Source organism: Phyllostomus discolor, chromosome 6, assembly GCF_004126475.2.
Source record: "Phyllostomus discolor isolate MPI-MPIP mPhyDis1 chromosome 6, mPhyDis1.pri.v3, whole genome shotgun sequence".
Lineage (NCBI taxonomy): Eukaryota > Metazoa > Chordata > Mammalia > Chiroptera > Phyllostomidae > Phyllostomus > Phyllostomus discolor.
The window spans coordinates 163605247-163619347 of NC_040908.2; the positions used below are offsets into that span (position 1 = coordinate 163605247).

Consider the following 14101-nt stretch of genomic DNA (forward strand, 5'->3'; position numbering starts at 1 on the left):
AGGTCATCACCTGTCCCTGCCACCATGTTCTGGAAAGCATTGGCGGGCTTTTCCATCTGTCAATCACCGTGGCTAGCCTAGGCAGACTCCAGGCAGGGCCTCCTTCTCTCTGAGTTTCAGCCTGTAGGGAGGGAACACTGTCACATGCCAAACTAGCGACTTTACCCTTTCCACCTACTGTGTTTCCTGCAACCCATCCCTCATTCAGCCCCTCCTTGTCCACTCCCTCTTCTAGCCAGGTCCCTTCCAGATCCATCTCTATCAGAAACACTAAGTCATGGGCAACAGTGTACAATAAAAATTGAACCAACACTACACTGAAAAACACAAAGTAATCCTGAAAATTCACAGGCTTTGACCTATACTGTATACAACAAGAATTCTTAGCCATTTAGCTAGCCTTTAAGCATGAATAAAATGTTTCAGACTTTCAAATCTTCAAAAGTTTTATTACCAATGAACTTCTCAGAAGGCAGGAGAGGATATGCTCTACAAAAAGGCCTAGATGAAGAACAACGAGGCATGCAATCCAGTCAACACAGGACAGAAATGAGTGTTTAAAAATGAATCCACAGAGAGGAGTAAAATATATTCCCATACTCTATGCCAGGAGACACAGTGAAAGAAGCTACAGGCAAGGCAGGAAAGGCAGAAGAGGACCAGGTTGGAAGGGGTCTTATGCTTCTCACTGCAAGTTTTTTCTCAATATTTCCTTTTGAGAACAATGCTCCTATATCATTATCTTTAAAACAAAAATGTTGGAACTGACAGGACATTTAAGACAGAAATGGCAAGGACAGACAGGATTGAAATTCGTGGAGATAAAATTTAGCAAAAATCAGGTTAAGATGCTACAAATCATCTCAGGTCAACCTGGAATCTATGCTGCACCACACTTGCTGTATTTTGCTTAAAGGACATCAGAGAAGAAGACCCTTGTTCTTCCTTTTCTTTTATGGTTGCCTGGAGATGATAATGATAAGGAACATGGAAGGAAAGAACACCATTTAAGTTGCTAATTAACTCTGTATTTATCTGTGTTGTGTGTTGGGTATGGTGCCAGCTACTGGAAATGCAGGTGTGGATGAGACAGACCCAGGGACAACTCTGATGGGATTTTTGGTCAAGGAAGGTGGGTGGGAAGGAGGCAAGAATGGTGTTGAACACGTCAGAGGACAAGTGGTAATTGCTGGAAGAAAATGAAATGGGTTGATGTGATGCGAAGGGAGGTCGGGGTGAGAGATGGTTTTGTGTATTGGTTTTCTACAGCTGCTGTAACAAACTACCACAAGCTGGGGAGCTGAAAACAAGAGGAGTTAACTGTCTCATAGTTATGGAGGCTAGAAATCAAAACCAAGGTATTGACAGGGCTGCGGTGTCAGTCAGCCCTACGGCTCCAGTCACTGTCCACTGAGTTTCTACTAGGGCCACCTCACACTCCTCATCTTCCACCAAAAAGTTGACAGAGATTTCTCCATCACTGGGAGTCTCCACCATGGCTTTAGTACCATTGAAGTTGCAGAGTCTCTCTACAGTGAAATCCCTGAGCATCACGGGTAGTTTAGCAGCACACCTGGTCTCACCCACTTGATGCAAATAGCACACCACCCAACCAGTGGGGACACCAAAATATCTCTGGACATGGACAAATGTCCACAGGGATGGGTGCAAGGAGGGAGAAGTTCCACTCCAGTAGAGAATCGCCATTGGAGCAATACAGAAGCGGGTTGTTAGATCTCCCATATCCTTGGTCTAATTCCCTAAGGGCCAGAAGAGCACACTCTGGAGGCCCATGGTTAGAAGAAAATATGAGCAAGAGCAGAGGGAAAATAACTAACTGAATAGAGATGATTTGGTGTAGAAATCTAATGCCCCAGTGAATGTCATGAGTGTGTGTAGGTTAAATATTTAACCACACATTTCGCAGAAATGTCAATTTCTGTAAAGTTCAGGGTTTGGGTGACTAAGCCAAGGAGAATACCTACAGGCAACACCTGATCCTGATTCACCTTCCAAATCCGGCTCCTTGTCCCAGTCATTGGATGGATCCGGGTTAGGTTGGATCAAACTAATGTTTACTTCTAGGGAACAAAAGGGATGAGGTGGCCCAGTCCCTGGATGTCAGGACTCCAACTTCTTCCTCTCCTCACCTGGCCTTTCCTGTGGTAACTGAGTCCACAGTTCTCTCCAGAAACACAAAGAACATGGTATTAGCACCCCAATGTCAGGCTGGTGCCCAGGCTTAGACTTGGGTGGGAGTCTTGCCTTTCTCTGATTTTCTATTTTAAATAAGCTTCTTTTACTAAAAACACCCAATAATAACACATTATGTAATCAGAAAATTCTTTGTAGAATCTCAAAATCTGTCCCAAAAGTCAGTTATACAACAAATTAGATGCCTACTGTGTCACCTTTGTGACACAAATAGCAGAAGAACACAGGTCATGCTCCCTTGGAGCTTCACAGAGAGAGAAGAGCTATAGTGTCAGGTACCGGTCACCAGGAGAAAGGTGCACACAGATGGCCATGGGGTCTTCAAGCTGTGCAAGTCAAGTCACGAAAGTCCACCTGACTCATGAAGCAAAGGACCATAGGAGTCAGACTAAGGCAGTCAATAGTATCAAGACTGTCTCTGATGTAAGGACACCCAGCTCCTTAGGCAGCTCTGCCACCCACTAGCTGTGTGTCCTTGGTCAGGTTACTTGGCCTCTCCATCCAACTGTGTTGAGCTAGGGGAATGATATCCATACCTCATGGGTTGGAAACCACACATCTCCCTTTGCTCAGGAGAATCCTGGCTTGTGCTACTGAAAGCAGTTCTTGCAGTGTCCTGCATCAAGTAAGTGCTCTATAATGGTTTGCCATGTATGTTTTACTAAATCTCTAAATAAGTAGCACACGTAAGATCTACATTCTGAGAAGATTAACAGGCCACGAGGAGATAGAATATGTTCAAAAGCAATGTTACGTGTAATTACACCTCAATAAATTCTTCAAGAAAGAGTCAGGCAAATATCAAGTAAGAATGGATTAAAATATAGGGCTTCTTTTCAACTCTGGTGTTTTTTCCTTTTAACATAACATGATTCTTTCTAGATCCCATAGAGAATGTAAAGTATCAGCGAATTTCAGAGGTCTCTAGTGGTCCAACCAGTCCTCCATGGAAAATCACACAATTTCCTCAATATTACAAATTAATTGCTGGCAGCTGGCATGGAGACAGCCCTTGCCCTGTGCCCAGCCCCATTGTGGGGACTTCCCTGCTGTAACTCACTCCAGCCTCAGAACAACCCCAGAACGATTCCCATTGTACAAGGAAACCCAGCTGACAAAACTCCACAGCAGCATTGTCTTGAGGCAAGGGACACACCTGGTCCAGGAGTGGCTGGGTACCATGATCAGTAAACACCTCACTGCCATCAAGAGGTCTCCAAAACCAGGGCATTTCCTGAAGTTTATGGTCTGGGAAAGTACTACCCCACCCAACTTCTAAACATTGGTGTGATCGGAAAGTAGGAGAGATTCCCATCCAAAGACCATCCTGGAGGCTAATGTCAGCCCTGGAGGTGAGGGGCAGAACCAGCTTTACAGAATGAGTGAAAAAGAAAAGCATGAAGTATGTTGTGCCCACAGACTGTGGGGCTGATTTCTAGGACTATCTTATAATGAACGGAAGTTTGGTATGATCTCATCTTCAGAACTCTTTCATAGGCTTGGTGCTGATGTGTGAATAACTGAAAAATAGCTTTCACTGAATGTTATTACTTTTATTCAGCCTGCCAAGACCTCAGATGACAAAATATTAGTGTGAGTATATCTCAGGTCCTCAATGAGCCTGGGGACAGGCCCAATCTGGTTCTCACTTACCACACATGTACCTGTCCCTCATGACCCAAGCTATCTGGAGAAAAATCTGAATAGTTCTCCTCTATAGTAGGGTTTCTTATAGCAGGTGCTCAGTAAATGTAATATCAACATGAAAAACCAAATGCTACCTCACTCCTTCAGTTCTCAACTTAATTTGAGAACCTGAATCAAAGTACCTTTGGGAGGAGAAAACAGCAGAGCAGCAATACCAGCATTCACGCCTTTTGGATTCTTCTACTGCTGCTTAAAAATTCTTGCTTTTCCAGTATGGAACTTTTTCAGAAAACTAAAAATGGATCTGCCTTTTCACCGAGCAATTCCACTGCTGGGACTATATCCTAAGAACACTAAAACACCAATACAAAGAACCTTGCACCCCGATGTTCATAGCAGCACAATTAAACAATAGCTAGGTGCTGGAAGCAACCTAGATGCCCATCAGTAAATGAATGGATCAAAAAACTACGGTACATTTACAGAATGGAATTCCTATAAAGCAGAAAGAAAGAAGGAGCTCCTACCCTTTGCAACAGCATGGATGGAGCTGGAAAGCATTATGCTAAGTGAAACAAGCCAGGCAGTGAAAGACAAATACCACATGATATCACCTTTACCAGGAATCTAAACAACAAAACAAAGAAACAAGCAAAATGTAACCAAAAACACTCAAATAGGGACAGTTTGACAGTGACCAGAGGGGAGAGAAGAGGGAATTTCAGGGGAGAATGGGAAGGGTTTACAGGAACAACTTAAAGGACACATTGACAAAAACTAGGGGGAGGGTGGTAATGGAGGGAAGTGGGGAGGATTGGGCGGGTGGGCTGGATTGGAGTAAAAGGGAGAAAACTGTACTTGAACAATGATTAAAATAAAAAACCTTCTTGCTTTTCTGTTTTGTGAGTGCAGATATATTCCTTTGACACACCAGAAATGATCACTGTGCTATGCAGAAGACACGGAGATGAAGAAACATCACACTTTATTGTACTGGATGTGGGACTGCTTTGCTGAGGACAAAACCAGTGCAGGGTCTGGGATCGCAGCAGACAGTGGGGCAGGTCCATAACCAGTGGGCACCTGGAAGAGCCTCAACAAGGCTTCTTCCATGAGTCAGTCTCTATTTCCTTATGAAAGTCTTTCCCTTGTTTTTGAAATTAGATTGCCAATAATGGTCAACAGGGAGAAAGTACACAAGTAAGAACATAACTTTCGAAGCAGAAATCAAGAAAAAAATACCATTTGAAATAGCAAAAAGAAAAATAAAATATCTAGGAATAAACCTAACCAAAGAGGTAAAAGAACCTGTATTCAGAAAACTACATAACACTGAGGAGAGAAATCAAGGAAGACACAAACAAATGGAAACATATTCCGTGTTCATGGATTGGAAGAATTAATATCATCAAAATGTCCATACTACCAAAAGCAATTTACACATTCAATGCAATACCTATTAAAGTACCAATGGGCATATTTCACAGACATAGAACAAACACTTCAACAATTTATATGGAACCATAAACGACCCCGAATAGCTGCTGCAATTTTGAGAAGAAGAAGGTAAAGTAGGAGGATCAACAATACCTGACATTAAACTATACTACAAGGCCACTGTAATCAAAACTGCCTGGTACTGGCATAAAAACAGGCACATAGACCAATGGAACAGAACAGAGAGCCCAGAAATAAACCCAGCCTCTACGGTCAATTAATATTTGACAAAGGAAGCAGTAACATAAAATGGAATAAAAATAGTCTCTTCAACAAATAGTGTTGGGAGAACTGGATAGCTACATGCCAAAAAAAAAAATGAAACTCAAGCACCAACTTACCCTTATACAAAAAATAATTCAAGGTGGATAAAAGACTTAAATATAAACCGTAACACATTAAAATCCTAGAGGAGAACGTAGGCAGGAAAATCTCAGATATTTCCACGCAGAAACTTTTTTACTGACTTGTCTCTTAGAGCAAGGGACATAAAGGAAGAATAAACAATGGGACCTCATCAAATTAAAGCTTTTGCACAGCTAAGGAAAACAGTATCAAAATAAAAAGAGAACCAACTGTATGGGAAAACATATTTTGCCAATGATACCTCAGACAAGGGTTTAATCTCCAAAATATATAAAGAACTTACACGACTCCACTCTAAGAAGACAAGTAACCCAATTAAAAATGGGCAAAGGACTTGAACAGACACTTCTCCAAGGAGGACATACAGAAAATCTAAGGACACATGAAACGATGCTCAATATCGCTAGCCATCAGAGAGATGCAGATTAAAACCACAATGAGATACCACTTCACACCAGTCAGAATGGCCATCATAAACAAAGCAACAAACAAGTGTTGGAGAGGCTGTGCAGGAAAGGGAGTCCCTAGTGCACTGTTGGCGGGACTGCAAACTGGTACAACCACTATGGAAAGCAGTATGGAACTTCCTCAGAAAACAAAAAATGGATCTGCCTTTTGACCCAGCAATTCCACTGCTGGGACTATATCCTAAGAACACTAAAACACCAATACAAAAGAACCTTTGCACCCCGATGTTCCTAGCAGCACAATAACAATAGCTAGGTGCTGGAAGCAACCTAGATGCCCATCAGTAAATGAATGGATCAAAAACTACGGTACATTTACAGAATGGAATTCTATGCAGCAGAAAGAAAGAAGGAGCTCCTACCCTTTGTAACAGCATGGATGAAGCTGGAAAGCATTATGCTAAGCAAAACAAGCTAGGCAGTGAAAGACAAATACCACATGATATCACCTTTACCAGGAATCTAAACAACAAAACAAAAAAACTAGCAAAATATAACCAAAGACACTGAAATAGGGAATAGTCTGACAGTGACCAGAGGGGAGAGAAGAGGGAATTTCAGGAGGGAATGGGTAGGCTTTACAGGAACAAATTTGGAGGACACATGGACAAAAACTAGGGGTGGGGGGTAATGGGGGGAAGGGGGGAGGGTTGGGTGGGTGAGCTGGAATGGGAGTAGGGGGGAGAAAACTGTACTTGAACAATGATTAAAATAAAAAAATAAAATTAATACAACCCCCCCCCCCCCAATAAACTAGCAATGAAGAAGGGAAAAAAAAAAGAAAGACATGAGTCTCCAATAATCCCTACAATGCATCCACAGGTAATTGACCTTTGACACATCTGTCAGGCCCTGTCACCCATTTCTTTTCTCTTCACTCTCAGCCAACTTTGTTTCTCTTGTTCCTCTATACTGTCCCTGCTTAGACTGATGTGGTGTTTCTGCCCTAAGAGGCTGTACTGTCCCTCACTGACTCCAAGAGGAACACGTTGCCTGTGTCTCTCAGCTGGCCATGCACCACCTACACTCAATGCCTCTGACTTGCTGTTCCCTCTGCCTAGACAGCTCTTCCCAGAAGGTACCCTGGGTTTCACCATTTACTCAGGCAAGCTGAAAAGTCCTGGCGTAATAGCCTGCCTGGACCTTCTTGCAGGATGCGGCTGCCCTAGTGGTTGTTTTGTTGTTCTTGACACAATCAGTTTCCCTTTCTCTCCTATCCAATTGCAGGTTTGTTTGTTACTTCCAGTTATAGGAAGCTGCACAAGTGCAAGGTCCTGCTTGACTTGTTCCTACAATGGAATCTGAGATACGTAGCATGGGGCCCATCCTAGGAGATTCATGGTTGTTAGGAGCATGGATGGATACATGAATGGGTGGATGGATGGATGAATGATGGATGGATAGATGGAAGGGTGCACGGGCAAAGGGAAAAATGAAACCTCCAATTTAGTCCTAACTACTCTGTTTTAAGCCCCATGATAGGCTCTTGACATAAATATCAGCCATCCTTACAAAACCAGGCATGGGATCATGTGTGCCCACTTCAGAAATGAGAAAAAGGAAGCTCGGGACAACCAGCACTGCAACTTGCCCAACAACACGTCATGACTAGGTGTTGCATCTGAGGTTCAAATCTACAGCTGCATGAGCCGAGGTTATAACCCTCTCACCGCTCAGCATGGCAACATCCGGAACATCGCTAATCCTACTTCTCACATCATCCTTTGAATCAGTGGAACAAAAACCCTAACAAACTAACAAAAACCAAACTTAAGCCTAAATGTATAACTAATTTTCTGAAGTTGACAAAACTAAGTAAGAGCGTCTTTGCGAAAACAACCTTCAAAGAAGGTGAGAAATTATTTCTATTTCCCCACCAAAAGCACCTGGGTTGCAGTCCATGGACGAGGAAAGTCTGTCCTCCAGAGGCAGCATGTGGAATACACCCAGCCCAGGCTTTGGAGAGTCAGGAGGACAGAGGACTGAATGTGAAATGTGTTCTACCCTGAAGAGGTAAAAGAGAAACAAGAGGAGTAACAGGGTGCAGGAAGAAGAGGAGGGGAGGAGGGTGGTGGAGGAGGAGGGAGAGTTGAAGGTGAAGAAGGAGGAGAACGGGGTAGGGGAGGAAGAATTGGAGAAGGGGGAAGAGATATGAAAACCACAGTAATAAGAAAGCAACAGGGATGACAAGAGAGCCTCACAAGGTTCTCGCTTGCCTTATTATTTAGCAAGCACTTTGGTGTTAATTTCATTATAGTCCTCTTCATTATTGCAGTTCCAAGATGTTTGAGGGTTTTCAAAGCTCTGTCCCCTCAGGTTGTAGGAACAGAGCCCAGGAGCCCTGGGGCTGGAGACTCTCCCAGTCCCTTCCTGACCCAGGGCCAGGTTTACCCTGTGACTCATCCCATCATCAGTGGGAGGGATTTAGGGCAGCCACCAGGAGAATAAATGGCTGCATTCTGGATAATCGCCTCCAACCTGAGCTCCTTCTTCCTGGCACATCGGAGTGACCAGTCCACAGCAACTGCCTGAGCCATGAAGCTGGTGATGGTCCTCATGCTGGCCGCCCTCCCCCTGTACTGCTATGCAGGTGAGCACAGACAGGGTGCCAGCTTTGGAACAGGGCTGTGCTCAGGGCCCCTGTGCAAGTGCTGCTGTTCCCCAAGCTCCTGTGCAGAGGCACCCATTTCTCTGGTGTCTGCGCTGGGCAGGGGCACGTGGGGGTGGGGTGGGTGGGCAGGAGCAGAGGACAAGGAGGCAGATGCTTTAGGGCTAAAAAAAAAATCCCAGGTCCTGAGTTCACTCTCCCAGAACTGAGGACTCAGACCTTCCCACAGCCTCTCTGAGCAAATGTCCTTGTGGGGAGGTAAGATGACAGCATCACGGTCAGGCCCACACGGAGCTCACATCTCTGTCACTGAGCCTGCATTTGCCTGCTTTTGTCCCAGGGATTGGCTGCGATCTTTTGGATGATGTGGTCAATACGACCATTAATCCTGATGTGAATGTGACTGAATACATCGATAGCCTCAAAGGCTTCTTACCAGACGAAGAAACCGAAAAGGCCTTCACATTCATGAAGGAATGCTTTCTCCATCAGAGTAGAGAATCTCTGGAGAAGGTCCAAGAGCTGCAGGTAATTCGGTGTCTCTTTAAGTGTTTTTGAACTGAGAGACAGGACATGCAGGCTCTCACTTTGTGACAACTCTTTTGAAGCATGTGATGGTCATGCGTTGTCAGGAAGATGCCTTCCATCTTATTAACACAAGCTTCAGTGCACTGTCAAGGAACCTAGGTGTGCTAGCACCAGTGGGTGGATTTCTTGATGGTGAATTAAAGGCCTCAGAGTGACACGTGGAATCCATGGATGTGAATCCACCCTGGGTAGTGGGAGAGCTGAGAACAGAAATCAGTGGTTTCACATGGGGCAGTCTTTCCATGTACACACATGTTGTGCAGTGCTTTCTAGTGCTCATTCCCTGCCCTAGTATACTGTTTGCAACATTCCAGGGTAACCACCTGGACATACTCCCACAGGACAAAGAGAAAGTGCACATTGCTAGAGCATTCCTGACACAGGGGACAGCATGGATGACCCTTGAATTACTATGAGGAAAAAGTGAGCCAGTCACAAAAAGACAAATATCACACTTTGTAGAGTAGCCAATGCCTTAGACACAGAGGTTGAAGAGTGGTTTCCAGGGCAGGTGGGGAGGAAATTGGCAGGTGGGGAGGGTCTGCAGTTGTATGTTAGCGAGATGGGAAGGTCCTGGAGGTCGGGTGCTCTGCCAACTGAATGTTCTTCACATGATTAGCTGTGCTTTGAAAGTGGTAGAAGAGTCAGATTTGTATGTATGTTTACTGTAATTAAAACATTTCAATTATCAGCTCCTTCAATTCAAGATGATGGGTATTTTCTTTAAATCCTCAGTTAGACAAATCATGAGGAGCACATGCCTGCAATATGTTGTCAACCACAGGGGCCGGGGGGGCGGGGCTGGGGTTGTTGGCTCTTCTTCTGACATGCAGGAACTCAGAACTTCACATTCCCCCATATTTGGACTGAGTTACTGAAAACTGAAACCCAGCATATGGTTGGCTATTATATTTCAAAGGGGAGAAAACATGCAGATAACCTGACCAAGGGAACAATCCTAGGAGGACAAGATTAGACAACACCAGCAGCCCTGGAATCACTCATGGTCACCTGAGATAGAACAAATGTGATACTTCGAGCTTCTCTTCAGCACCAGCTTCCTATCAATGCGTGTGGACCCATCCAGGAAAACAATGAGGAAGGATGTTTGTTTCTCAGGATGTTCCTTGGTAAGAACAAGTGAGACGTCAGTGATGTCTCTGTTTGTGTTTTCCAGCAAGCAATATACAGCAGCTTTTGGTGTGCTCAGTACTAACTTCCACACGACCTCAGAGATTATCCACAAACCGACTGTTCACAGGTAGAAGCCACAGCTTAGATTTCCTTCTTCATCTTTGGATCTACAAATGCAGACAATTGTTGAAACCTCACATACATTTCCATTTCAATAAAGTATCTGCAAAACGAAAGTTGTTTCTTGGTTGTGAATAAAATGGAGGCTCAGGGAGGCTCGCATCACACATACATTTCACACACACACACACACACACACACAGACACGTATGCATACCCACCAGCGCACAATCATTCTTTACAGAACTCAAGGGCGAGATGCTGAGAATCTGAAAGTCACCCTGCCCCTCATCCCCCACAGCCCAACGCTGGCATGACATGTGAGTGTCCTCCCTCATCCCTCACCCTCAGGACCATAGGGCCACTATCAGCCTACCATGTCCTGGGAGCAGTGGCCAGCTCAGGTTCCCAGGTCCCTGGTGAGCCTCACATCTACACTGTGCCCCACTCACCAAGGCTGGGCTTTACTCTGGGCGTTCTCTGTCCCAGACCCAAGGTGCCAGAAGGGAGATTGAACCAGTGAGAGAGGTGACTCAGACAAAGAGGCCCTGAATCCTGTCTTAATGCTAAAAGTTCATATATAAGATTTATTTTATTTTCAACAACCTTTCACTAAAAAGTTATGACTGGGATTATTGGTGCCCCCTTAAACTGTGTGACTCTCCCTGCAAGTGGCAATTGGCCCATTCTCTCATTTCCACTGTGACCTACAGGCAGTTGCGTTTGAGGGACATGCATGTGTCTCATAGGAATAAAGCAAAGCAGGAGATGTTGAGATTGGACCTCAGCCCTCCTCCCTTTGCCAGTCCCCAGAGTCCTGTCTGCAGGCAAAAGTTATATGAACACCCTTCTGCTCACACCTCCATGGGTCCCTCTTCCTTCCTGGGCTATCTCCTCACCCAGAATGACCCCTGACCTTTCTCGGGACAATTCAGCTCCCTCCAGGGCTGACTCTTCCACCAGGCAAAACCCAAACAGGGAATTAGGCAATCAATGATTTTAGGTTCCACAACATATTTCCTTCAAAATATTAACTAAAACTGACTACACAGATAACAAATATGTACAAATGAATCTAGTGGGGTCTCTTTGTCTTTGTATTAATGCATACAGAAGAGGCTGAAAGTACCTAAGTCTCAATAGGTCATAATGAGCAACTTCCTTCCAATTCTCCACAGCACCTCCACATTGGTGACAATATTAGGCCCAGACAAAAAGACCATGTATGTCCTTGGATCCACGCCTCACATTTTAACATTTGCTTATTACACCCCTTACACACATACTTGTTATTAGGGACTCACGGGCCCTGCTGAGTCTTGGTGCTCTGCACACACATGCACAAGTTTGCCTTTGCTCACTGATTGATGTGGCCCACTTGGAGAGGGGTCCACTTATCTGCACTCAGTTGGATGTGTGGAGGAAGCAACAGAAGGCCTGTGATGAGGAGCCAGAAGGACAAGTATGACTGCAGTCACTGAAATGGCCATGCTCTCGTCAGACTGGCTTGAAAGGGAGGAGAGGCTTCAGGATCCTGAGCAATGGCAGCTTCAAGGATCCCCAGGGCAAGAGTGCAGAACCAGAGGTCAGACCCTGGGTCAGGCGGCCTGGAAATGCCCCACAACTCCTCAGACTTGGCTGCTGGACCACATTGGTCCCCACCTGCCTGAGGACACACCCAAGCTTTCCCAGTGCAGTTAGGGGGCAGTTGATGTGTTCATGTGTTTCCCAGGGGCCCCTCTTGTCTCATGATATAGTTGAGGAGGTCAGTCAGAGGATATTGACTGCGTTACTTAGAAAAGTCTTTATGTGCCATGTTGATTATGACGACAGCACCAGCGAGTACCAAGGATTAAGTCGCTCAAAAGATTGGAAAGAATGTTGGAGATGGGGGCAGGGAAGCACCGGTGCCAGAGTGCCCATGCCAAGTGGAAAGCAGGTGAAGACCCCAGATTGGGGGAGTTGGCTCCCAACAAGCCCTCCATGGCCAATATGTTCGATCCACGCTGGTGAAAATACACCAGGCGAGCGCGAAGAAAAGCAGGTGAAAGCTCCTGAACGAACCACGGAATGAACATTTTTGTGAAAGGGATTAAGGTAACATGGGGGGGATGAGAAGGCATGAAAGTGTCTTTGGGCCCTAAGCTGCCCAACACAACCACACCTGGTGTCCCCTGAAAAACTAGCCAGTAACCCGTGGAGGGAGGCTCAGTGGGGGCACATGGCAAAAGGAGGAAACAGATAAGACAGCACTTGGCTTAGAGGGGCCATCACAGATGACTGACCGTCCCAGGAGGAAAGCCCACATAGCCACACCCAAGTGTGGAAAGTGGACATTCAGGTAAGGCTCAGTGCCTTGTCGGGAGGAAGAGATGACTTTGTCTGCTGTTTGGTGAAAGTTTATCCCATTGGGGTTCCCCTGTGGGGCAAGAAACTTCCTCTTAATGGTGAGGATTAATAGGGAGGGTCTTCGTCAGCACTGGGTGAGGGTTGCATGTGGATAGTTGGGGAGGGTCTTCATCAGCACTGGGTGGGGTTTCGTGGAGACCGAGAGCTGGAGCAGTAACTGGGCTCTCAGGACACTGCTCGTACAAGGATCCGGGACCCCGACTTGATTGTGTGAGGAGCTTCCTGGAGCCCATGAACACTGACCAGGTTCTCAAGACTCCAGGACAGACCCTTTGCATCAGGTGTGGGAAGGTGCTTACAGACTGCTGGGGAGAGTGTCCAGGCCCAGTTTCTCTGACCAGCTGGGGCCTTGCCACCATCCTTCCAAACATCACAATCATTGGAATCACAGGGAGCATGTTTGTGACCATGGCAGAATCAATGAAAATCAAGAACAGGATGATAAGACACAATCAACCGTTGACCACTTGGTAAAAAAACACCCATGCTTAGCTATTTTAAATATTTTTATTTTTACTTTTTTTACATACAACATTTTTACTTTATTTGATGTTTGGATGTCTCTGTGTGTGTGTCATAAAAATAAGACACAGGGTGTGGATCTTGCTGGGTGGAGGGTGGCGAAGGGGGAAAAAGATGGACATTTGTAAAAGCGTAAACAATAAAACATCAAAAATGAAAAAATAAAATAAAAAATAAAAACAGAGCCTTGTTTGTGAGCGTGTGCTTGAGCCCATTGCTTCACTGGTCTTGTCTTCATAGTTTCCTCTGATTCCACTAACATTTGATGAGGGAGTGAGTATTCTGTGTAGCTATGCTCTGTCGACAACCTAGTGAGGTGCGGAGGCTGTGACTTGCCAGACTGGTACAGTCCTAATTCAATTGTTCCGCATCATCTTCTTTTTTAAAAAATATGTTTTATTGATTATACTATTATAGTTGTCCCATTTCCCTCCCTTTATTCCCCTCCGTCCATCACACACCCTCCCACCTGCATTCTCCTACCTTTAGTCATATCCATGGGTTGTACATATAAGTTCTTTGGCTTCTA

The 14101-nt window shown here is 45.1% G+C and overlaps 2 protein-coding genes across 2 annotated transcripts in view; both read left to right on the top strand.

The window, feature by feature from the left end:
- Positions 1-10699, top strand: part of LOC114500307 (mammaglobin-A-like) — a 259118-nt gene extending 248419 nt beyond the window's left edge. The window contains exon 5 of the mRNA XM_036029574.1: positions 10579-10699. Coding sequence (XP_035885467.1) covers positions 10579-10603 — 25 coding nt within the window. The 3' untranslated portion in view covers positions 10604-10699. The remainder of the gene's footprint in view (positions 1-10578) is intronic.
- On the top strand, positions 8641-10699 carry LOC114500906 (mammaglobin-A-like). Its single transcript, XM_028517659.2, has 3 exons — positions 8641-8781; positions 9140-9327; positions 10565-10699. Exons 1-3 carry the CDS (start codon positions 8727-8729, stop codon positions 10601-10603), a joined length of 282 nt encoding a protein of 93 aa, XP_028373460.1. The 5' UTR covers positions 8641-8726; the 3' UTR covers positions 10604-10699.
- Positions 10700-14101: the final 3402 nt, after the last annotated feature.